Below are 26,340 nucleotides of genomic sequence, written 5' to 3'. Positions count from 1 at the left end.
TATGTTCTAAAGGTATATAATGGGTAAAACTACCTGTTTAGTCGTATACTAGGGCATGTTTTACCTGCTTATCAAATTAACCAGTTATATTAGGTAAATGTGGGCTGTCTGAACTGTGACGAGACTGAGAAGCGCGAAGCCTGTAGTAGAGCAGGGCTTCACCACCCACCAGAAACCCCCTGGTTGAAGCATGCAAAAGAATGCCGAAACTGGAACTGTACAGAAAATATATGAACGTATTTCTTGCTTTCTGTTAAGCAAATATTGCGCTTTCAATCTCCAAGACGTTTTACCATTTTCTGTATGATCGATCTTACCAGGATCTCATATTACATGGCCCAAAAACATTTTAATACATGCCGCACATACAAAAAGAATGATATTTACAACCCCCCGCCAACCTAAAACTTTATCAATGTGTTCTGATGTCTGAAATGCTTTCTCAGACATTAATCAAAGCTAGAAATAGTCTCTTTCTGCAAATTCCAGTGTCAACTGAGAGATTTCCAGGAAAAATGGATTGGTCATTCATTGAAAGCATGAGAATCGGACCATTTGGAGATCCCTGCAATGACAGCTCTCAGCACTACATGCAGTGTGAGTAGGCTGTAATGCTAGACGTCGCGAAGCCAAATAATGGCAAAAGAATATCAGTAATTGTTACAGTGGTTCTCAGTTGTTTGAATCTTCAAGCTGTGGAACTACTGCTGAAGACAGCTCTATATGTGACACACGAACAGCACCAATAAGACGCTCAGGGAGCTCATCAATTGTATTTGCCTGCAAATTGTAACACCCACAGACTTCCACAAATGAGAAACTTTGTGACTTTAAAAGATAAGAGATTAACAGGTTAGAAAGAAGTTTATGATGGCTGTACATGCCTGTACGAGAAAAGCCATGTCAACAACCAACGTTGTAATTACTCCGCACACAAGCCCCAAAACCCCATTGGCGACCGTCGAAGAACCAATATCAACATCTATCTGCATCACACACAATGTGTGTCAGCGTATTTCATTAATTTGCTACTGAATATCATCCTATCTGAGAAAGGAGGGATGTCATACTTCCAAGTACTTTGGTCCACGAATATAATTACAATCAACAGCTTTTCCCAGCAAGCAAGGGGTGCTTCCAACGCTTTGCCGCACAATCCAAGAGCCCTACACAATTTGTCAACAGAATCAAGGAAAGAAACACAAAAGATATTACATTAAGCTAAAACAGGGACCAAGACTGAGAAAAGAACCTTGGGCACAGATGGTATAAGCTTGAACCTACTATTGCGGAACTCATCATCCCCATCGACAAAACGCTGCATCAATGAACCAGGTACTAGCTGTTTTGTTACAAAATTAAATACCATGCTGTAATGGGTTGATCCAGGAACCTACACAAATAGCAATATCAAGTTTTTAGGCTCATTCAACAAATTGAGTTTAAACAGGTGCTTGTGAACCATATCAAACTAAGCTGTTTGCAACTTATTTCAATTGGAAAAGGAAAAAAAAAACTCTTCACCTGAAGATTTATAACCAATGAGAAGTATCCTTTCTCTGATGCTACCTGCATCAAGATGGCAAACTCAATACACTTTTAACAAAAACAAACAGTCATGTTCTTTCTAAGCACATTCCAGCTTCAATAAAACTGATTCGTAACTTAAATATCATGGTGCAAATAGCAAAGGATCTTCAAAAGTTCACATAAAAGACTTACCTGAGCAACACAGCCTTTGCGTCTTGCAACATGGTCCATTCTTTTAGTGTCTTTGAACCAATCTACTGCCACAAGTTCCATCAAATGCTTTCCAGCAGGAATCTGCGAAGCAGCACGCAGATATTCATTACAGGAAAAGCATAACTAAGATATGCGGATAAACACATTGTCTATAATTGTTATGTGATACCATTATTGATATCACAAAGTTAGATATTTCTCCAATAGGTTTCGGTTGACCAGCGGATGCATACACTGCCGATACCTTACCTTTATATTGGGTCTTCATGCCACACAAAACCAAAATATAGACACAAGAAGCTTCACTAAAATAAAAAAAAATGAGACATAATCGTGCCAACAGTAAAGTACCATCAACGCATAGACCTCTTCTGTTCTTTTTCCAAATGACTTGCTAATAACAATGGGTTTGTCTTTCTCTAGAAAACTCATCAAATATATTGGATTTCTTCATTAATTTTGGTCTTACTCCCTAAATAGATATGAGGAAGACTTGCACTTGACAATATTTCGTAAACATTAATCATATGCTATTGTTTTAATTACCATATTAATTAGGTCCATGAAAGACTGAAGACAAGGCAAAAAGTTTCCATATCTTGAGCTTGAAAACAATCAATTTCATGTCCTATAAACAAAATGGAATTAGACCAGCCTTGAATTGAACGTTAATAGAGTAAGTGACCTTCAGGTTTCAGAGTAGATGAACTTGAGGCCAGCCTTAAATCTAATACTGCCAATCCCAACATCTAATTTGCAACCACAATAACCTCCTGCAAGACCACAACAGTTGTTCAGTGCTGCTCTTCATTCCTCTCGCCACCGTGTCATCTACATCAATGCCTGTTGACATGAAGCTTGATCAACTGGTGGTCATCATCGATCCAAGTGGCAGAAGATCAAGATTGGTCATGCTTTAGTGGTGCCTCGTAGACATCAAGAAAACAAAAAACCAAGGCGAGATCGTTTCGGCAGCCATGCTTCAATGCACTAGGCTTCAATCTTTGGCTCTAAGATGCCCAACATTTTTGGGATAAACCATACAAGACAAGATGAATGGTTAATATCTCTCCCATCTGAAGAAAAAAATGTATTTTGGCATTTAGAGAGATTAGCCACAATGATGGACCTCTGACAGCTCAACTCATCACAAGCACAATGAAGCCAATTGATCTCAACCAGGGGGCCTTCATTGGAGACTGTCTTGATTACATCTGAGCAAAGATCGTGATCGACATGGAAGCTCCATATTTCATGTCTCTATAGCTGAAGACCCACCCTTTGGGTAGATTCCACCGAGCAAAGGCTCCAATACCATCACGCTCATCCCCAAACCCGCACTAACCTCAAGGTAAAAGATGAAGATAATAAATAGCAATTGCTACATTTACACTCTAAGAGACACACAAGGTCCAGTGAAAAAAGTCGATCAAGGCCATAAATGTCACCTTAATCACTCTGCAACTCTGAACAAGCATCAGGCTGAACAGAGACTCTTCCAATAGAAAATCAAATACTGATCCTAGCCTAAGCCCATGCACCTCGCTTGATCAAATTCACCAAAATACCCAAACTCACTTGCTCAACCCAGCCCCAACACCAAATACAGAAAACCCAGCCCGGTCAGGCCCAGCCAAGCAAGCTGGCCTACCACCAAACTCAAAACAAGGCTCACCAGCCCTTGCTCTTTAAGCATACGTTCATAATTGGGTAAAAGTCAAACTCACCAAAGCAAATGTGAACCCCCTAAGGCACCGCTCAAGCCCAACCAACCCATACCCATCCCCACCTCTCTTTCTCAGCTTCAAACCCTACCCCTCGCACCTGCTCCCACCTCCTCCCACAGCATGATACGACTTCAGTAAACCAGCTAAATAGTGCATCTAAGGGAGCATAAACCAGGGACTCTAGGACCTGCTCCAGTACCATGTAACATCCTGGAGTCTCATATTATAACTTTGTTAAAGGGTAAAACAAAGAGAAGAAGGAAGTATTGAAATCTTGGTTTGCAGTGAGAAGGGAAGAAAAAACGTTTAAATTAGAGAGAGAGAGAGAGAGAAAGTTGAGAAGAGAGAAAAGACTTCCAATCTGATGAATCCTCGACCCTTTCAAGCTTTATTTATTATGTAACTTCTATCAATAAAAAATACCCTAACCTCAACAATATAAGGTTAATCAAGTAATCTGATAATAAAGATAGAAATTTGACAAATCAAAATCAAGGGACTGACGGAACAGTCCAAACATCCACAAGAGAGAGCGTAGCTCCCTGGTTTCACGGCGAAATGAAGCAAACGAGAGATTAATCCAAAAGTTTCCGTTGGGGATTTTCCCCCTTTCATTAGGTATTTAACCTTTAGGTTTTCCTGTTACAAAATGGCCCGTGGGCCCAAGACAATACCCCCCCCCCCCCCCCAATCCCATTAAGCCTAATCAAATAACCCTATGTACATATCCCATATTATACAACAATTATGAACATAAATTACATTTAATATACGTTTTAACATATCGTAACATCCCCCCTCAAATTGATGATGGTGAGTCAACCAGCAACAATTTCCCAACCAAAAAATTATGTCAGGATTGAGACAATGCTTTGGTAAAGACATCGGCCACTTGAAGATCCGAAGAAATGTACGGAAGAGATATTACCCGGCGCTCCAAAGTGTCACGGATGGAGTGACAGTCAACCTCAATATGCTTGGTACGCTTATGAAAAACCGGATTGGCTGCAATCTGTATAGCACTTGTATTATCTGCATGAAGCGGTGTAGATGAGGGTTGAAGAAACTGGAGCTCAGCAAGAAGACCACGGAGCCAAATAACTTCCGAACACGCAGTAGACATAGCATGATACTCGGCCTCGGTAGATGACTTGGACACTCCATCTTGTTTCTTACATTTCTAAGAAATCAGTGCATCGCCTAAAAACATACACCAGCCTGTAGTAGAGAGACGGGTATCGGGGCACCCTGCCCAATCAGCATCACTGTAGGCAACCAGATGTAGCGCGGAGCCAGTAGGAAAGAATAAACCACGAGCAGGGGAGCCGCGCAGATAGCGGATGATGCGCTGAACAGCCGCAAGATGAAGGTGTCGAGGAGATGCCATAAACTGACTGACCTTATGAACAGCATAGGAAATGTCTGGACGAGTGGTAGTCAAGTAGATGAGACTCCCGACTAGTCGTCGATAGATAGTCGGATCAACAAGGAGAGTCCCTTCATCTTTCCGATATTTGACATTGACCTCCATAGGGGTAGCCACTGAAGATGTGTCCTCCAACCCAGCGAGTGTGATAAGATCTTGAATATACTTATGTTAGTTTAAGAAAATACCTTTGAGTGTGTGATGGACCTCCAGCCCTAAGAAGTAGGTGAGGCATCCAAGATCCTTCATATGAAAAGTGGCATGCAACACCTTCTGAAGTTTGGTAATCAGTCCAGAGTCAGTGCCAGTAATGATGATGTCATCCACATAAACCAAGAGAATGCCCGCAACAGACTTATGATAAAAGAGAGAGGAATCATACTGACTCTGGGTAAACCGGTGGAGGATAAGTGTGCTGCGAAATTTCTCAAACCAAGCCCGGGGGCTTGTTTAAGCCCATACAAAGGACGTCGTAGCTTGCCGACATGATCAGGAGAGGATGTAGACATACCCGAGGGAAGCTTCATATAGACATCTTCCTGCAGATCACCGTGGAGAAAGGCATTCTTCACATCCATCTGATGCAATGGCCAAGATTGAGAGGCTGCAATGGCTAAGATAGTACGGACTATGGTCATCTTGGCAACTGGGGCAAAAGTTTCCTCATAATCAATCCCATATTCCTGCCTGTTCCCCAGGGCCACAAGGCGGGCTTTGTACCGATCCAAAGATCCATCAGAACGCAGTTTGACAGAGAAGACCCACTTACTTCCAAGAGGCCGAATAGTAGAAGGGCAAGCCACAATGTCCCAGGTGTGATTCTCCTCTAGCGCTTGTAGTTCAGTTTGCATGGCCTTTTGCCAACACTCATGTGCTATAGCCTGTTTATATCCAGAAGGAATGGAAATAGAAGACAAAGTAGCTACCAGAGATACAGGGGAGGGAAAACCATACCGGTCAGGAGGGTGAGAACTACGTGTGGATCTGCAAAGATAGAGGGGAGCAGGAGCAGGAGCAGAGGGAGGATCAGGAGTAAGCGCTAGTCAGAAGGAGGAGAGGGCAGCGAAGCAATGGGTTGAGGCTCATCAACGCTCGGCAAACTAGACAAAGAGGTAGACGGAAGTGTAACTTGAGAGGGAAAGAAATATTGGTTTTCAAAGAAGACCACATTCCGAGAAACACGGACTCGACGCGCCTGAGGATCATAGCAAACATAGCCCTTTTGAGAACCGGCATACCCAAGAAATGCACACATAACAGATTGAACTATAAGTTTATGTCGTTCATGATCAGGTAAATGCACAAAACAAACACAACCGAACGTCCGAAGATCTGTGTAGGACGGAGAATAACCGAATAATTTAACAAAGGGAGAGACATGATGCAAGACAAGCGAGGGCAGGCGGTTAATTAAATGGACGGAGGTAGAGAGAGCTTCACACCAAAACCTAGGAGGAACGGATGATTCAATGAGAAGGGTGCGGACCATATCAAGAAGGTGACGATTTTTGCGTTCAGCAACACCATTTTGTTGGGGTGTCGAGGGACAAGAACGTTGAGAGATAATGCCTTTGCTTTGAAGAAATTCTTGGAATTCTGCCGACATGTACTCGCCTCCAGAGTCAGAGCGGAGTACTTTAAGGTGAGCGGAGAACTGGCAATGAGTGCAAGAAACCTCTTAAAAACAACAAAAACTTCAGATTTAGCCCGTAGGAAGTAGACCCAGGTAAATCGACTAAAGTCATCGATAAAGGTGACAAGTACTTAATTTGTACATGCGAGATAACGGGAGCAATTCCCCAAACATCACTATGAATGAGGTCAAAGCAGTGGGAGGCATGCGAGGCATGATGCGGAAATGATAGAGTTTTACTTTTGCCAAGTTTACATGATGAACAATCAAAAGACGTATCACGAGAAGTACAATCTTGATTGCCTAATAAACCTGATTTAAATAATGTACAAAGTACAGCCGAGTTTGGGTGGCCTAGACGTCTATGCCACAACTTAGGGCCAGATCCAACAACATTACAAGCAAAAAAAATTACAGGAGCACGTGGAATAACAGTGGATAGAAAGACTTTAAGTGGAAATAGCCTGCCCACTTTAGGCCCCTTCGCGATCACCTTCCCCGACGCTTGATCCTACACAACACAGACAAAAGGTTTGTCGACAGGTCAGGAGACACAAAGACATTAGCTAAAGATGGAGAGAGATCACCAACAGCACTGATAGGCAGAGTGCTGCCATCAGCAGTGTTGATGTGCAGATTGCCATCATACTTTCTAACATTCGAAAGAGATACCACATTATTGGTCATGTGGTTAGAGGCACCAGAATCAAAATACCATGGTTGAGTAAAAAGGTTCTGTTTACCTGAGATACCAAAAGTAGAAAAGGCAAAAATAATCATCTGTTGTACCATTTCAGGAGTGAGAGTGGTGGAACTGGCAGGTGCTAGTGGAACAGGAATGATAGGGACCGAAACGGCAGGCGGCAATGTGGCAGAACTAGATGTACCGATGGATGCATGATAAGCGGTAGGCTTCCTCCTTGCAGGTCGTGTAGGGCAAACGGTGATGTGATGACCCGACTTTTTACAGTAGCTACAGAACAGAACCGACCTCTTGGGGCAGTCCCGAACAAAGTGATCATAAGCTTTGCAATGGAAGCACTGAACAGAACTGGTGTCCCGACCCTGAGGTCTTCCTTGTGCTACATAAGCTACAGGAGCCGAGAGATCAGCCTGAACGCGAGGTTCCATGCCAGCCTGAGTAGTAAGGCGTTGCTCCTCCCGGAGAAGTTCACTCAAACAGGCATCCAAGGATGGCACTGTATGACGATTCATCAGATGTGATCGAACAATCTCAAACTCGGGATGAAGCTTCATCAAGAATTGATCCCGTTTACTGGTGTCATGTACAGCTTGCACAGCAGAGAGAGCAACAGCAGGGACATCCTCGTAAACAATGTCAATGTAGTTAGCCTATAGATTTTGGAAGCCCGAGAAATATTCTTCAATCGAACGACTGCCTTGGGTGAAATTTGCAAGTTTATATTCAACTTGAAATCGACGGGTTGTGCTGGTTTGACGATAAACCTTGTGGAGGTAATTCTACATATCGGCGGCAGTTTTGTAGGGCCTCAGATTTGGGACTAGGTGAGGCTCAAGAGATCCAAGTATCCAAGTCATGACTCTAGCATCCATGATGATCCATTTTGACAATGCATCAGCATCGCAAGGTGCTGAATCACTCCCATCAATATGACCCCATAAACCTCTTCCCCGAACAAATAACCGGAACTGAAATTCCCAAGTACTGTAGTTCTTGCCCGTGAACCGAATAGGAGCGAAATCGGACTTGTCTGCTGGCATTATCGAATCTAGCAAAATTCCTGATGCACTCCCGCAAGATAAGAAATTCCAAATATACTCCCACTTTTCGGAAATTTCAAATAGACCCCTACACTTTCAGAAATCCAAGATTTGCCCCCAGGTTAACAGAAATTCGAATTAAACCCCCAAACTGTTAGAAATTCGAAAAACACCCTCGCACCTTCAGAAATTCCAGAATGGCCCCCAAAACTTTCAGAAATTTCAAATCGGCCCCCAAAGGTTCTCAAATTGCATAACGACCTTATGCCAAATAATCAATCGAACGCGCGGGAGAAAAAAAAAATTTGTACCTTCGTTCCCCCTTCCGACGAGTTTCCCGGCGAGAACCCCCTTCCGGTTGTAGCTTCTCCGGCAACGAAACCACCGATGGAGCTTTTCGGACGACGGAACCACAACTTTTCCAAGCTCGGACAAGACTTTCCGACAACCCCCGAAAACCACCCCTTTCGTTTCCCCTTACGGCGAGAACCCTCTTCCGTTCGTTTCCCCTTCCGGCGAGAACCCCCTTCCTGGCAACGGAACCACCCGACAAGTGTTTCCAACGACACCCGAAATCAATGCCGAAAGCGAAAAAAAAAAAAAACTCGTCGGACAACACAGGTTGTCAGACAAAAATGCGTCGGACGGTTAATCTTCAGAGCTTTGACACCATGACAAATCAAAATCAAGGGACTGACGGAACAGTCCAAACATCCACAAGAGAGAGCGTAGCTCTTTGGTTTCACAGTGAAACGAAGCAAACGAGAGATTAATCCAAAAGTTTCCGTTGGGGATTTTCCCCCTTTCATTAGGTATTTAACCTTTAGGTTTTCCTGTTACAAAATGGCTCATGGGCCCAAGACAATTACCCCCCCCCCCCCCCATCCCATTAAGCCTAATCAAATAACCCTATGTACATATCCCAAATTATACAACAATTATGAACATAAATTACATTTAATATACATTTTAACATATTGTCACAAAATTAACTCATCCTCCTTTTTTTAAACATAAAAAGAGGGAGCAAATACTCCAACAGATTTTAGACCCATAGATCTGTCTCAGGCCTGTATAAGCCCATCACCCAGGTCTTTGCAAACAGATTTAAAAGGGTCCTTCCCCTTGTCATCAGTGATCAGCACAGTGCTTTCGTTGGTAGGCAGACAATCTTGAGCCTAGCATTGACTGTTGATAAAATAATTGGTCTTCATCATGAATACAGAACCGAGGAGATGATAAAATTGGAAGTGGAGAAGGCATTTGACCGTGTGAACTGGTAGGTTCTCGCTTTATTCTTAAGAAGATGGGATTTAATTCTAGATGAAAGGAATGGGTATCGAGTCAGGTTTTAAGGGGAACCCGACCAAAAAAACCCGAGTTCGGGTTTCTAATTTCACCCCACGGGTTGGGGCTGGGGCTGGGCAAAAACCCCGCTGGGTTTCGGTTCGGGAATGGGTTTTCCCAAACCCGACCCGAACTTAACTCACAGACGAGACAAAGATATAAAATGGGGTTGAGACGGGTCGGTGTCTATAGGAACGAGGCACTGATGTGTCGGGTTTACAGGAACGGGGCAAAGAAGGGGCTACAAAGATGGTGATCAGGATGGGATCAGGTTTGGTGATTCGGGTTTTTTTTTGGGTTTTTTTGGGTTCTTTTCGGGTTCGATTTTTGGGGTTGAGGATGGGGTCCGGGTTTTGGTAAACCCGACCCGAACCCACCCCTAGTCATTAAGAACCATGAAGGATGCATCCTCTCTATATTTTCTTGTTTAATTGGCTGGAAGAATTCAACTAAAGTAGAAATAAGAGAACAAAGTTGAGGATTGAAGCTCCAATTTGATAATTCTTTGGTTCCTTCATTAATAGAAAGTAATTCTGCTAGTGTTATAAGTTAGATGAAAGAGAGTTCTAAGCCTCCTTGGCGTTACAGTATACCTATAAAGAAATCAAAGATATTTGAAGTCCTTTAGATGCATACATTAAGGACTCCAAATTCCATTGCTGATGTCCTAGCTAAAGAGGGCATCTCTCACCTGTTCTCTTGTATTTGGAAATTCCTTTCCCATTTCAATAGAAGGGTTCCCTATATCTGTATTCTTTTTCAGCAGTCTAGGTGAAGATGCAGTCATATGGAGCCCAAAATCTTCATGTGAATTCTCAGCAGCATTTAATAAATTAATGACTCCACCACAGGTTACAGACATGGACATCAGAGCAGCAAAAGCTTGGCAATTGATTTCCCATAGACAGCAGCATTGAAAAAATTACTAACCTGTGATGAACTACAAAGTAAAGAACAGCCAGTAATTAACTTCCTATGTAAACTTTTTGGGCAAGAGAAAGAAACAGCAAAGCATGTTTTCATTCATTGCAAGATCAGCCACGAGATGTGGGTAGCAACTTCAACTTGAGAATTTACTTCCCTCAACAGATATCAGAACTATCAGAGTAGAACACCCACTATCTGTTTCTTAAAAAAGGAAGATCTATGTGGAAAGTAGCCATAGCTGCTGTTTTTTGCAATATCTGGAAGGGATGAAATAACATAACCTTCCAAGGAGTCTCAAAGTCAATTGGAGGAATCACAGAAGGAATACTTCCACCCCCACACTCACATGGGAGGCATGCTTTCAACCTCCTCCCCACCACCACCACCACCACCACCACAAAAGTTGTAGTGCACAGGAATGAAGCAGTACCAACAGAACCAATGCAATGAGTGTGGAAGGTGACTCAGCTCTTGTAATCAAATCGCTAGAAAAAAAATCCCCTTCCCCATGGAGAATTCAGCATATGTATGATGAAGTCATTGATTTATGCACTTCCTGGCAGATGATATAGCATATCAGCTAACCAAGGATGGTGTATCCCGTCAATCTTGACTTTGGGAATTCTCTCTCCCTTGAGGGCTGATTCTTACAGTTTCCCTCAAATCCTTGTATCAATCTTCATTCTTTAATAAATAAAACTTCACTAGTTCAAAAAACGCATATACCATATCCTTGTTCAAATGAATAAAAGCTACTAAGCATTCCAAAAAAAAATGAACAACTGCGGTAAATCTAACATATTTGGCATCAAAATTAGCTCATATCAGAACGCGTGGTTGGCTCAATTATTCGGGTATGGCATGCTATTACTATGCTCGAAATATCTTGGGCTTCCTATATTCTTGGGCCGCCCTCAGATCTGGAATCTCAATAGTGAAAGATTTGAGTAACACCTGACCACAGGGAAAGGGAAATTTCTCTTGCTTGCTGGTTGGTCCTTTAATAAAACTTAAATTAGCAGGTTGAGCCAAGTAGTTCTTATCACTAATTCCACACCCAGCTTGTGCAATTAACAAGTTGGAAGCAGTAGAGAGAAAATTCTTCTGGAAGTTTCCGATAAATTCAAGTTAGTTCTTTGAGATTCATTTTGTAGAAATAATAGATTGCCAGGTGACTGGAAATTAAGCAGCTCAAGCTCATGAATTGCTGTTTAAATGCTTTGGCAGTTCACTTTACAAAGAAAATTCTTCTGGGAGTCTCTGATAAATTCAAGTTAGTTCTTTGAGAATCATTTTGTAGAAAAAATAGATTGCCAGGTGACTGGAAATTAAGCAGCTCAAGCTCATGAATCATCCATTTCTGTCCAAATGCTTTGGCAGTTCACTTTATAACTGCATGCTCTTTGTGCAGAATGCAAAATGCAACTTTTTTTTTTTTGATAAAGATGTATTTATATTAACAAGAGAATTACAAAAGAGGAGGGATCAGATCCAATGCAAAATGCAACTTTCTTCATCTTTCTTAGCTGCCATGTGATGTTTCACTCTAGTAACAACATACTCACACGCTGCCAAGTAATGCTTTGGTAGTTTGCCTTGGAGAAGGTTCAAAATAACACGAATTTTTTTTTTTTTTTTAAAATGGTGATAGATTGATTAATCTACTGAGCATTAGTGGTGCAACAAAGGGTCAAACTCTGGGTTACAACCACACAAGATTTCATATTTTCATGTACAAGAAGGGACACTTCAAATTCTGGACCGATACCTAAGTGGGAACCAGCCCACTTTCCTCTGACTTCACTAGACTATGTTAGGAATTAGACGCCCTAATTCAATACTACCAAGAGCAATAATAATCGCAGAAGAAGAAATAATCAAGCACGAAAAACACAAGATTTATACAGGTTCGCCTCAAAGTGAGATTACGTCCTGTCTACAGCCGCTGCAATAATTCACCATGATGATGAAGTAGTTTACAAGAGAAATCGCACACACTCAAGTGTTTTTCTCTAACCTCTCTCAGCCGCAACTGTAGATCCTTCTTGATGATAACCCTAACAACGGCACCCCTGAATATAAAGAGAAAACTAGGGCAACCGTAATACAAGTGTGAAATCCCCAAACTACCCTTAATGAAACAGCAGCCAATATAATTTGCAGGCTTTGATTTCTCCCTGGGAGACCCAAGCCCAAGAATTCCATTAATACAATTTGCAGACATAAGTATCCTATGTGGAGAGCAACAACAAGAAATCATCAATGTAAAAGCCATGCTGACACAACGAGTTCATGTCTGGCCAGAAGAGTGATTGGGGCAAAATCTGGTTTCTTCAATGTGTATCTAAACACAGAAGAAGAAGAAATTATGGCTCGAATCTTGGGTTGTAGCATGATAGCTCTTCCAAAGTTGCACCATGGGTTGCCTCTTTCATTGGAAAATCCTCAACGAAGTTGTGGCAACAAGTTCTTCAGAAGTGTTTACGGCTTACAACTTGGAAGGGCCAATCACTCTCCCCTACAGGAAAATCCCCACTTATTAAAACAACCTTGACTGGAATTCCCAACTATTTTCAATCATTACCACCATGTCCAGAAAGCATTTCAGCACAACTGAAAGTTTTTTTTTTTTTTTTTTTTGAAATGTTGATAATTTTATTTCAAAGAAAGAGAAGATACATCAAGGGAGACAGCATAAGTTCCTATTGTGTGGAAGTTCAAGCCAGTCCAAATAACTACTTGTCTAGTGGGACCAAGATTGCCAAGTAAGAAGGAAGGAGGGTGACTCCAAAGTCGTCATTGGCTGGTACGACACCGCCTCCTTCCCCCTGTGGCTTCACTGGCAACTTTTTCTTGATATTATGGACATTGTTTCCACTACCTCTTGTACTTGGTCCCATGTTCTTAGATCAACCAATTTGGCTGCTGCTTCGTGTGCTAAATTGGCCCCCCCCCCTACAATCTCTTGTTGTTAGGGGAGGCCTCCCTTAATGTATTCTTTTACTTTTCTTCGTAATAAAATCATCACCATTTCAAAAACAAAAGGAAGGAAGGAGGGTTGGGGATTAAAAGTGTTGCAAAAATGAGTACAACTTTGTGGGCGAAATGGTTATGGAGATAGAGAACTGAGGAGAAGTCACTGTAGAGATTGGTGATATGCAGAAAATATGGCTCCGACCAAAGTAGATGGCTACCTGCTAACTGAAATGCTAACCAGGCATTTGGATGACAATGCTAAAAAATAAAATAAATAAATAAACTCATTCAGCATATCAGAATACACATGAGGGGTAAGTCCACAGCACACTTTGGGTCAGATACCTGAATAGGAGAAAGCCTCTATATCTGGCCTTCCCAGGGCTGTTTAGACTGGAAAGAAGCCAGAACATCAAAGTTGTAGGCCAAAAGAGGCAGGTGAAAATAGGCAAAGCCGGAACCTCAATATTAGAATGAATCTAAATGGTCAAGAAAGTGAAGGAGCTGTCCAGCCTAATGCCACTGCTAAATCCACATACATCTCTGAGTATGGAGCCCATGCACCACAGGGATCTTCTCTGTTGCATCATATTGCGCACTTGATCAGTCTCAACAGCTCTAAGACAAAGCAGCAGGAGCTAGCAAAGTATGGGGTTTAATTGCCCCAAGAAAGGAAGGATGCTATCCTTCAGACAACAGTGCTGGAAAAAGTGCTTACATGTTATAAGCTGATGAAGAGGGGGCAAGCAGTATTAAAAGAGCCTCTACAAACCATGTGGGGAGGTAGAAGAAACTAGCAATTGCTTCTTCTTACATTCCAATTTCAGTAACAAAGTTTGGGGAACGATCTTCACCAAAGTTGGAATACCAATTTGCATGCCAAGCACATTCTCAAGCTTCAACCAGCAATGCCACATATGAGCCTTAAGCAAATAAGGTATATGGCTCTAGAAAGCTGCAACAGCCACAATGCCATGACACTTGTGGCTGGAAAGAAACAGAAAGAACATTTGAGAGAACATGAAGCTCACTGGCAAGGATAATTGAAAAGGTAATACACAGCAGTCTTGTAGGGGCCATCACCTTACATAGCCTTCCCCCATTCCCAAGCTCACTAATCAGGAAACACTGTAGAATAGTTATGAATATCTCCAATAAAAATCCCACATGTATGGTCTTATGGGAGTCCCCTCCAGACAATTGGCTGAAGATAAATTTTGATAGGTCCTCCCTCAATAACCCACACCCTACAGGGGTTGGCAAACTAATCAGAAACGGTGTGTGATCTGTCCTCCTGCTTTCTTTGGGCCAGAAGGGCACTGCAGCTCCAGTGAAGCGGAATCACACAGCAGGATTTTTCAGCACCCTTACTAGTTGACGGAGATTCAGCGCTACTAATTGGTTGGATGAGAAAAAATACTCTCTCTCTCTTCCCCCTCCTTGGAGATTTAGGCAGCCCTCAATAAAATATCTGACCTCATCACCAATGTTATAAAAACCAACCCGGTCATTGACCCGAAGAGGTACTGGGTCCAGTTGAACCCGGTTCAACCAGGTTTGACCACTGGTTGAACGGAAAAGACATCATGCTGACATTATTATTTTGAATAAAATTAAAAAAAAACGAATTTGATCGAGGAAGAAATCTCCCCTGATGTGCGGGATGAAGTTGCAAGAAGACGTAGTCCGTTTTCCCTCCCCCATCTCTTGTGGAAAAGGGGGGCCTCTATAAATCAATCGATTTATGGAGGAGACAAAGAGGTTGTCACCCTTCCCCCATTGCAGCTGCCTGCGCAAGAGAAATCTTCCCCTCCTAGATTTTTTTTTTTTTTTTTTTTTTTTTTTTTTTTTTTTAAGGGTGAGTTTTATTAAGTGAAGGGGAACAAACAAACAATCAAATAAGTATTCCTGCAACAACAAGAGATCGGAGGGAAGCTCCTTGTTTAGCAAGAGAATCAGCTAAGGAGTTGGCTGATCTCGGAACATGAAACCAAAAACAAGAAAATAGTGAGGAAATGTCCCTAATGTCATGGAAGGTTGCCCAATGCTGCCGAAGGAGGCTCGGGGAAGGAGGAAGAGCACCAAGTTATCACCACTTTGGAGTCATCTTCGATAATAAGAGGCTAGATAAGTGGTCATGGAAAATAGTAATGCCTTGGAGAAGGGACATGAGCTCAGAAGAGAAAATGTCCTTAATGTTGTGGAATCTTGCCCTCCTTGTTTTCAACCATTTGCTCATCATCCACTCCTCCCCGATCGTTGCGAGTCTTTGTTAAGACTACTCTCTACCACAGCAGGACTCGACTGCCCAACAGGATCAGCCAGTTCAATCAGGAACCAACCGGCTCAGTCGAGTTTCTCCACATCTCCAGTTTTTGGGTATATATGACCCTGACAAGGGAATGGATCCAATTGCACCCGGTTCAACCGACCAGTCCTATTCAGGTTTTATAACACTACTCATCACCTCTTGGCAGATTGAATAGCACCATGTCCCAAGATCATCGAATTGGGATTCAAAAATCCTTGCAAAAGCTGGGATCACTAAAATTAATATTGTCTTTGGTCCTTCTTTGCTCCTTTTGCCATTGTCTCCATTCTTGTACTTTTATGGTGTAATTTCATGTACCTCTTTGAGTTTTGTTGAATTAAAGCACATCACCATTTTCAAGACAAAAAAGAAAAAAAGAAACCAGTATAACATGTTACACTATATCTTCATATGCATCACCAAAATATACCAACCTTGCTCTTATCAAATGTAAAATGCTGGCTACGGACTCGAAAGTTGTTCCCATCAGATATTCTCCAACAGTCACGACTATTATCACGGTCATCTCGACGTAGATTGCCAGAAAAGCAGGACAAATCAATTTGATGTGTGGGTTCCTCATCAATAACTACAGTTAGATAAAGATGTTACTGTGGAGACTTCATTAATAACAGTAACGAACTATGAAGAATTTTAACTCACCTAACTTCTTGCACTCATTTTCAAACCTGACAACCTCGACCTGCAACTAAAGAAAATTAATATTTTGAAAAAGGAGTCCGATATGATTGAAAATATTAGAGAGCAGAACCAGCAAATGGACCTCTGGCTCAGTATCAGCAACTTGGAATTCATCCTCGTCATCCGAATATTCATCCATCATATTGGAGTTTCTGCTAGCAGAATTTATCTGATCTAGTGGCAGTGTAGGCGGAACAGAAGGGTCTTGGGATTTCTGATTCTTCTTGGATCGAACAGAAGCTGAGTTCATGTTGACCATCACCGGAATCCTTGAAGCTGCAAGGGTCTCATCAGTCTGGGAAAACCACTCACGCAGCCCTGCATTAGCAACAAAAGATGAAAGACCAGTTCAAAAATATTACACATGCACTGATACATGAAACACAATCATGCATAAAGCAGCAGCAGACACTAAGCAGTTTTTTTTTTTTAAATAAATCCTAATGTTTGATTTTCTTTTTTTTTTCTTCAGTTTATATTCAGAATAACAAATTTGAATCAACTAGAAGAAATGAAGCATTTATTCACTTCAAAAATTTTGCAGATATCATAAAACATATAACCAAAAAGGATGGTATTGTAGTTGTTGTCATCAAAGTCCTCACAAAACTATGTGAGGGAGGCCTTTTGGAGACCTTCCCCATGATTTCCATCCATGTGATTTATGCCACATAAATTTCTTCCAATCCACCAACCAACATCAATAGAATAAATGAATGCAATATAGCGCCAGGTATTTCTGCAACATGTGAATCTACCCATAAAAACATAATACTATTGAAAAATTTCAAATGGTCACAACTTCTCAATTTCATTTATAAGTTAAATCATATGATTCACTGGAAAAGGAAAGAAGTAGACTGTGAAACCACATGAATGTTGCAAATATGCAATGACACTCCAACAAAGCACAGGCAAAGGTAAGAAGAACTTACCAGCAACACTATTCAACATGTGAAGAAGGCAATGTTGCTGAAACGAAGGTGCATAACCTATTCCCCAACCTTTCAGATCAATTTGCATAAGATGCTGAACTTGTGTCCTAGGCCTCCCATTTCTAGGTTTTAGGGGTGAAATGTTAAATCCACCACCTGCCAAACGTTTCAATTCAAAAACATTTTACTACATGGAAAAATATCAACAGAAGGTTTATGGTGGTAATTACTAATTATATGTAAGATTCACCAAATTTAGGAGAAAGATAGTGACAGTACTCTCAATGTGAGCACGCACAAATCCAGGTTGTGGACCACAGTCTTTGTGCTCCCTAGAGCGAAATAACACAACTGCAACATTGACAATCACACAAAACTGCTAATTTAGAAACATAAAAGCACAATAGAAACCTCAATAATTTGTATTCTCTGTTATGAGACTCACCATAGCTTCCATCATCATTACGCCTCCAGTAACGCACATAACACAGGTCACGGGGCCATATGAACCTAGAGAAACAATTACTGGTTAGACAAATTACTATGAATTTATTTATAGCTATCAAATTTACACATCAAAAAAATACATTGAAAGCCAAGCTCTTAACTCAAACAAAATGATAATTTTCAATGTCATAAGTTTAGTCAAAGTAAGTGGTTCTATAAGAAAGAACGTTACATTGGGAACCAGTCCAGCTGCAATCTATGATAAAGTATAGCAGTATGTCCGTCTACCTCCTCAACCAAGCTACCATACTGAAAACTGCAATCCCACCTACAAATTATAAAAAAAGAAAAAAAAAAGCTTAATGAAACCAATAAAAAAAACTGCAAGGCACGAACATCTACATTTCCTCATGATTTACTGTTTTACAGATGAGGACATAACACAACCCAGAGTAAGAAATTATCAGAATCAGAGTATGTAAAAGAAGGTATGACATTAATGAATAGTAGAACATGTATAATCATTGAACACCAAAGAAGACTGACATAAGAACCAAATTAACTCAATAAAATTGAGAAAGGTGCCTCAATTTTTAAGCTAGCAGAACTACCTTCCAGGTGAAGAATGTCAAGCTCAGATGGAGGAACATAGTTTAGAGCATCAGAAAACTATGTCTATGAAGAATACACGGCGTTACACATGCTACAAAAACAAATGATAAATTCGGACACATTTCTTCTTAAAAATCCTACACAAAAATATTCACAATCATGCATAATCTGTCACATGCCCATGGTAGACAGCCAGAAAAGCTCCATGAAATAGTTTTTGTTGAAACATGAGAGGGCCTTTTTTTCTGGAAGCAGAGGTACAGGAAACTGTATCTCAACCAGTCACTTAAATCAAACATTTAAATCGCAGAATCTGTAGCTGACTTAAGAAAAAAACTCACTCAAACCGTGTCCCATCCATCCCCATTACAAGCTCAAATATAGCTTCACAGGATGCCTCCACCACCCCTACAGCCTTCATTGCCCTACTACAGCTCCTTGGCTGCACACATGAGCACATCTTTCAATTTAGCATCATATATGGCAACAAAATGAATGAAAAAAAAAGAAAAGAAACAAGGACTCATCACTTACTAGATAATCAACTTCAAGAAGCTCTTCAAAAATCCGAAGTCCTGCAAATTAACATCACAATTAATTATCAGTCCTCCCTCCTTAAAAAATCCAGTCAAAAAGGGCACAGAAGAGCAAGTACCATTCTGACATCGGACCAGACGCCAATGCTTCCTAGAGAAGACTTGATCACTGTTATTATGATTCGATAATCCTGAATCAAGTTCCCGGGTCCAGTCAAGTATTGATTCTGGAGGACCTGCCCGGAGAGAGAAGCTTGATTTTACTGCATAAGATAATAGGCACAAAAACACATAAGGGGGATAAGTGAGATGTCAAGGATTCGAAAATCCTCAGACTTCTGCCAGATTTATAAGTCAGGGGTTAGTGAAGGAGTTCACCCTGACTTTGCAAATCCACAGCAGACAATCCATCCACAAACCCCTCAAACAGTTACAAAAACAAAAAAGTCAGACCTCTAGAGCTCAGCCTGAAAACAATCCAGTACAGACTTCTCTATCAAGGAAGAGGGCTGCAACCCCCTCTTTCCTCTCATTCTGCATGGCTCCCTCCTACCCCATCCCTCTTCTCATTTACTTTGGTTCCCTCCTCCTATCTATCCTGAGCCTTCCATCAACAGCAAATATCACTGAGAGGAGAGGGAGAGGGCTCTGCCCCTAACCTCTCCCAACTTCTTTTCACACGAGGCGGTAGAACAAGAGTTCCTCGCCACATGTGACACCTCCTTCCGCCTCCTATCTAACAGATAACTAGGAGGGGGAGGCTCCCACCCTTCCAACCATCTCTTCCATGTGCAGTGAGGAAGAGGTTACCACCTGTGGGTTTTTAATTAATTATTCTAATAAATGTTTTTCTTATTTTTAGTGTTCTTTCTAAAACTTTCACTTAAAGTAACTTTAAAACAGATTTATAAATTAAATAAGTTTTACTTTTGTTAGATATCATCTAATTTTCCTGTCTTTTAACGAAGAAGATAAAAATGCAAAAACAAATATTCACAGTTTTTAGTGAATTTTGTTTAGTTTCTCATTTAAATTTAATAAAATTTTAAACCAAAAAAAACTAATTTTTTATTAATTATAACTTAAAATAACTATGATTAAAACAAGAAGATAGAAATCTTTAGTTACAAATTTAAGTATAATTTAATTACGATTTAGTTACAACTTTGCAAATTCATTCGTAGAAATCCGTTTATCTCACTAACTCAAGAATTTAAAATCCTTTGATTTAGCACTATTTAAAAAAAATATCATTTGATTTAATTTAAGTTTTATTGACTATTGAGTTTTAAAATCCATGGAACATAAAATTTTCACAAATCCAAGAATTTATAAATCGCCCCTGAATTATGAAGTTGATTGTCGCTAACCCCTCAATCTCACATACCAGAACCTTCTTGGGAACAAGGACGTACAAACCCAAGATACACCAGGCAACTGGGGGACTTGAACTAAGACTGTGTTTTAAGAAACCTGAACATAGGCATTGAGCCAATGTCTCGACGCGGAAAGTTGACTAAAACTTTTACTCGTGAATCTTCAATTACCATTTCCAATTGTTGTTCTCCGCAGTAATGAAGGATGGTTGCTTTCATCGTCATCCTCCTGAGCACTACACCTACAATAGTAATATAATAGATAAGAAATAAAAAAAGATTATGCAAAATATAGAAGAGAAACTAATCCAACTATTGCAAAGACCAAAATAGAAGAATCAAGTCTTATGGGAAATGAAGAGAAAAATTAAGAAATGAATATCAGAGTTCAGCTCAGAGTTCAGCCAGGAAAGGTTGTTCAACAATCCTGAACAGTGCTACCCAACGAAATAAAAATAACAAAACCTTCTTAAAGGAAACTTTAATGCAATGTTTGCAGAGAAAAGTAATTACTCCTTTCAAAATCATAAGATCAAAAGCAAGGCTATTTGACAGATCCAATATGGGTCCATCTTGGGTGTTTGAAAGATTTTTTCAGGTACTATAACTTTTTTTAAATGTCTTTTAATATAATATACAAGTCACCCACAGACAGCTTCTGTCCCTGATCGCTGTTGCCTTTTCAGGGAAACCATCTCACCAGCAAGACCTTGTTCACATTTGTTAGTTATAACCACATCCAATTGGCATAATTCAAACCATCTAAAATGACCATTATAACCTCTATGTACCAGTGTATGAATTAAAAAAAGCCTAATTTTGAATTCAATTCAATGTTTTGCATAACTTTGGAACAGAGCATACCCCAAATAAAACAACTTTGATGCAGGATATAAGAGAATCATCTGCATAGTGTTAACTATAAGCCTTAATAGCCCTCTCTTGCTTCGCATTATACATAAGAGGGAGCAAAAAGGAGTATTAGTATCCTTGGTTACTGAATATGGATTAATCTAAGTAGGAAAACTTGTCATTACTTATTTCTACTTATAATTTTATTTATATCTTTGTCATAGGAATAAAAATATTTTTTAATTTTGAAAAATAACCACATATTAGCAGTAAAGGAAAAGCTATTTTGACCCAGAGGAGATGCTCCTTCCCTTACTTTCTCCACCATAGTGTCGTGCATTTTTAGTGTTTTTAACAATTAAATCACCCTGGAGGACAACGAGTATGAGATTTAGTTTGTTGGATTTTTTAAGTGCTAACTCCGATGCAGTCCCTCCCACTGGTTGTCCATAACTTTTTTTTTGAAAAAGATGTGTATATATATAAACAAGAAAATACAAAAATTACAAAGAGGAGAGCATCTCCCTAACAACCAGGGATTGTAGGGTAGCTCCGTTTTTAGCAAGCGCATCTGCTGCCGAATTTGCGGATCTCGGAATGTGAGACCAAATACAAGATAATAATGAGCAAATTTCAATAATATCCCAAAAAATGTCTCAATGACGCCACGAGGGAGGGGATGCATGCTCGCACCATCCAATGACCACCTTCGAGTCCCCTTCGATATGGAGGGGACCAGAGCACTTATCTCGAAAAACGTGGAGCCCATTGAGGAGACTGTGAAGCTCTGCCGACATAGAGTCTGTGATTCCTAAAGGGCCGACATATGAGTAAAGTTGGTTACCTAGGTGGTCCGAGATAACCCCGTCGAATCCTGAGAATCCGGGGTTACCCAGAGAAGAACCATCAAAGTTCAACTTAAGGTAACCAGGATCAGGAGGGATCCATTCCTGCATAGTTCGGGCATTTGTATTCAAGTGCAACCTAGCCAAATTAAACCAGTTATCACGGATAGAAGTCCCCACAAATGAGGAGATTCGTCAGGAGCGAAGAGGAAATATGCCCTACCACTCGGTCCGCCACCCGATCCGCAGATTCGATTTTACCTTCAAACTTCTACGGTTGCACTCATTCCATAAACCCCATGGTATAAAGCTAGCACAGGCCGAGAGCATCACCTTGCCGAGACCAGGAAGGGACATACCAAGAAGTGATTTACTGAATGAGATCAAATCCGCCGCCATACAGAATTGAATCCCCATCCTGCTGAGAATGGATGTCCACACCTTCCATTAGAAGATGCATTGAAGCAAAATGTGAATAGTGGACTCAGCTTCAATATTGCAAAGAGGACATAAGAGGTCTACTGAGGGATGACCTCTTCTGCTAAACACGTCAACCGAGAGAATCTTGCCGTGACAAGCACTCCACATAAAGAATTTAATCTTAGGATGAGCACATAGACGACAAACAAAAAAGACCTCATGACTTCCCTAGCCCTTGTTCCCCATCTCTATCATTCCTTCTGCATCAACTCCATTTAACACTAACTCTAGTTTTTCAAACTTAAATTTGGTTATAAGTAAGATGATTCCTTACAATGTCAGCTATCTTGAATTAAGCACCTAATAGACAAAATGAGAAAACAAAAAGTAGTTACTCACTGACTTTCACGATCTGATGAGGAAAAATTCCTTCCATGATCAAGTCCAGATTTGTATTCAAAAGAAGTATAACTCTTGTTACCATTAGGAACCATTGAACCCTGATGCTGCAACCAGTACAAGCATGATTAGCTCATCTGAAGAACACGTGTCATTTTGCATTTGATAGAAGATAAATTTTCTTTTCTTAGGAGAGAGGGTATTGAAGAGACTCCCCACATTCTAGGCATGAACAAAAGTAAAATAAGATAAAGAAAAGGTAAAAAAGAAAAGGAGGGGAATATTGAAGAGAAAATCCAGTATTTTAGGCACAAACACAGGTAAAATAAGATAAAGAAAAGGTAAAACAAATCTTTAACAGGAATATCTTTTTGGGAAATATCACAGACTAGGAACTCTCAGAGAACACAAGAAACAGTCTCTCACAATGTAAAAGCACTACACCTGATCAATGATGGATTCTATCTTTTCCTTCCATAACAAAGCCTCCTGTATGTTAAATGCCGCCATCTAAATCAAGGGAAAACAGACACAGAAAAGAAAAACCAAGAGTTTAGCTAGAATAGAACCACAAACAAATTCAGCATGTGCAAATATTTTATTGTATGAATGTTGGTTATCCACACATTACAACCCAATCCCTGGAGAGACTTGAACCAAAGATCTCACAGTATAGACCATCCTATGTAGCCATTGAACCAAAGACCTTATCACAACAACTTATCAGTCAGGGGTCAAAGAATAGCTATCAATTCATTTTATTCTTTCACCAAACCTCTTGATTGTGTTTCTTAGATTCATGACCCTATTCTTAAGGCCAAAGATCTAATCATATATTTGCTCCCTCTGAAATTTTACCATGATCTTCTATTTAACCATGAAGCAACTTTTCAATTTGCGAATGTCCTAAGTCTTAAAGTTGCTTAAAATTTTCATGTGAGAGAGATAAAGAGCATGTGTGTGGAAAGGGAGAGAGAGAGAGAGAGAGGCCAAACAATGGCCAGTAGCAGCCAATACTGTGATTAAGTCAAAAGTACAGAAACGAAGAGTTTCTTAAAAATACTAGAAAATGTTTGAGTAAGGCCCACACACCGTAATTCGATGGTACTTCTCTTTCTTGTTGTAAACACACAAAACATAAACCATCTGCTAGAAAAAAAGAATGGTCAGACAGGGCAGTGTAATTAACCAACCAACTGCCATAAGTAAAATTCAAATATTAGCAATTACTCAAAAGAGATTGTTGATTGGTATTCACTGCTAGCATAAGGATGAAACATATAAAATCCTTTTCCTTTACCAAGCCACATTTGCATCCAGCAACCTCCCTGTCTATCACATTTTTTATATTGGATATCACCATGCAAGCCATAAATTGCAAAGATTTTTCTATAACCTGTCAATCCCATGATTATATCTAAGTAGCAAATTTGTTAAACAAACCATATGCAGTTATTAGTTCCTTAAAAAATAAAAAGTAAAAATAAAAAGAAGTATCTACTAGTTCACATCCAAGGCTAAAGAGTGAACTGCACGTGCTATTTATCTTCAGAAAATGGACAACCTTGCATCAATTAAATCAAGTCAAGGTCAAGTTACAGTTCAAACAACCATCATTGACCTCAGCTGCTAACAAAAGTTCTGTCTTCAAGCATAAAATAGAACTCAAGGCATCGGAGTGATTGATGAACTTAATATACAACAGACATGTGTAAAAGGTAAAGAACATGGAAAACGAAGTAGAAGATAAAACTCACATGTCCATGATGCGTCTTCAAGCCTCTATCCTCCACCCTACAGTTTCCGTCTATGAGAAGTGTTTTAATCGGAACCTAAGTATGACCAAATGTACGGTTAGTAAAAGAGAGGAATCTGAGTAACATTGCTTCTTCTCTAAGTTTTAGCTTATACAACCCACTATTGAATCGCAATAGTATGTCGTTTGACCCAATAAACTGAAAATGTAAATTAAAGAACCTTTACCTCCTAAAATGAAACTTGCATATTTTTAACCAAAATAACGAAAAGATTTATAAAAAAAGGAGATATGCGTAAACATTTTGAATCTTACCACGTTATCCTGAGGTTTCCTTTTGTAATAAGCAAGCAGGCGAGATTCAAGAACAAAATATCGCATGTGAATGAACGAACGACCGATCTTTCTCCGCCCGTATCGAACCATCCATCCTTCATAGACGACCTTCGACATCTCAATTCCTCTTTCCAGAACCTCGAATAAGGTTCACTTTCATACTAATGCATCACAAAATTTGGTTCCTGAAAATACGATCAGCCAAATTCAGCACAGCGCCACTTCCACTTTTTTATGAACGACAAGAAACCTCGATCCTTGCTACAAATAAAATTATTAGACTAATACCAACACCTAAATATCGGAAGATCTTTAAAATCCAGTAACGTAATAGGAAAAACTTCTCAATTCTTCGAAATCCACAGGCGTTCGAAGTAAATCCGAAGTAAAGCAAAATAAACAAGTAAATAAACATTATCGAGTCAAATAGAGCAAGAGCCTCGACGATATCAATCTCAAAGAAAAGGATCTGCGTTCGAATGCTTCAACCGTCAACAAACCTGAACAGCCTCATTTCACCGAAAAATCCAAAATCAGACGAATCCGGGGAGCCCGCAGTCAGTCACGCCGCGAGAACGGTGCAATTTCGTCGAACGACTGTCTTTTTTTCCCGGCTTACTCTCGGCGGAGAGACTATTGTATTGAAAAAACCGCCGTTCAAGAAGAAAAACTACGAACAACAAAATAAAATAGGGAGAGATCGGGTTTGAAACTAGACGGTGGACAGAGGAATGCGTTTTGCAGACGTGGGGTCTATCAAAGTGATGGCCAGCCGTCCGATCCAAGGACCTTGACCACAGGATCAACCGACTCCAAGGAAATCGACGATTGGCATGAGGCGTGATGATCATTAACGAGAGATCGTTTCCAATAGAGCCTAAGATCTAACCAAGCGCCACCCGGCAATGACAGGGTCGTGGCCGATCAACGACAGACGGCGGCCGGTGGCGGATACAGACTCCAATGGCGGGAAGTACTGACATCTCGAGACCCGGTGTGGTTGACGTTTGAAAGTAGTTCTCGTGTCCATTTTTGCGACAGCAGACACAGAATTTTCCATTTTTGCCTCGTGAAATTACTGTAGTACCCACATTCTTTTAGAACAATTACAATTCCATTACTAAATGGCAGTGGGCCCCACAAGAGTGAGCCGGGAACTCTCATCTTTTCGCGAGTATCTTTTTAGCTATATAGAACAATTACAATTCCATGGAAGTGGGCCCGGAGGCCGGAACGGTCATCTTTTCGCAAGTATCTTTTTACTTAAAGATGATTCTCGTGCATGGGGGCC

At 40.4% G+C, this 26,340-nt stretch overlaps 1 protein-coding gene across 3 annotated transcripts; it reads right to left on the bottom strand.

The window, feature by feature from the left end:
- Positions 1–272: 272 nt before the first annotated feature.
- Positions 273–26,004, bottom strand: LOC137947848 (protein ENHANCED DISEASE RESISTANCE 2-like). 3 transcript variants are annotated; one of them, XM_068793652.1, is made up of 23 exons: positions 25,550–26,004; positions 25,029–25,234; positions 24,715–24,789; positions 24,050–24,103; positions 23,402–23,467; positions 22,958–23,064; positions 20,613–20,683; positions 19,185–19,328; positions 19,064–19,104; positions 18,871–18,971; positions 18,150–18,245; positions 17,916–17,980; positions 17,750–17,821; positions 17,471–17,626; positions 16,618–16,853; positions 16,497–16,536; positions 16,268–16,422; positions 1,723–1,824; positions 1,525–1,569; positions 1,253–1,393; positions 1,071–1,166; positions 885–986; positions 273–780 (listed from the first exon to the last, which is right to left on the bottom strand). In XM_068793652.1, exons 2-23 carry the CDS (start codon positions 25,164–25,166, stop codon positions 673–675), a joined length of 2,211 nt encoding a protein of 736 aa, XP_068649753.1. In that variant the 5' UTR covers positions 25,167–25,234; positions 25,550–26,004; the 3' UTR covers positions 273–672. The 3 variants fall into 3 exon arrangements, with proteins under 3 accessions (XP_068649753.1, XP_068649754.1, XP_068649755.1); XM_068793653.1 differs by having other exon boundaries at positions 19,185–19,301; XM_068793654.1 differs by lacking the exons at positions 22,958–23,064; positions 23,402–23,467; positions 24,050–24,103; ... (1 more) ...; positions 25,029–25,234; positions 25,550–26,004 and adding an exon at positions 21,306–21,368.
- Positions 26,005–26,340: the final 336 nt, after the last annotated feature.

This window comes from Aristolochia californica, unplaced genomic scaffold (assembly GCF_029961685.1).
Source record: "Aristolochia californica isolate CCGP_79_NKW_82.1479 unplaced genomic scaffold, dmAriCali1.0.hap1 SCAF_13, whole genome shotgun sequence".
Taxonomy (NCBI): domain Eukaryota; kingdom Viridiplantae; phylum Streptophyta; class Magnoliopsida; order Piperales; family Aristolochiaceae; genus Aristolochia; species Aristolochia californica.
Note: the sequence above shows the minus strand (reverse complement) of the source record. Positions and strands in the feature narration are given on the sequence as shown.

Coding starts and splice junctions, on each gene's coding strand:
- LOC137947848 (XM_068793652.1), bottom strand. CDS start 25,166: ATGTCGAAGGTCGTCTATGAAGGATGGATGGTTCGATACGGGCGGAGA. Junction 17,822..17,915: donor TAATGATGATGGAAGCTATG/GTGAGTCTCATA, acceptor TCAATGTTGCAG/TTGTGTTATTTCGCTCTAGG. Junction 17,627..17,749: donor TGTGCGTGCTCACATTGAGA/GTACTGTCACTA, acceptor AACGTTTGGCAG/GTGGTGGATTTAACATTTCA.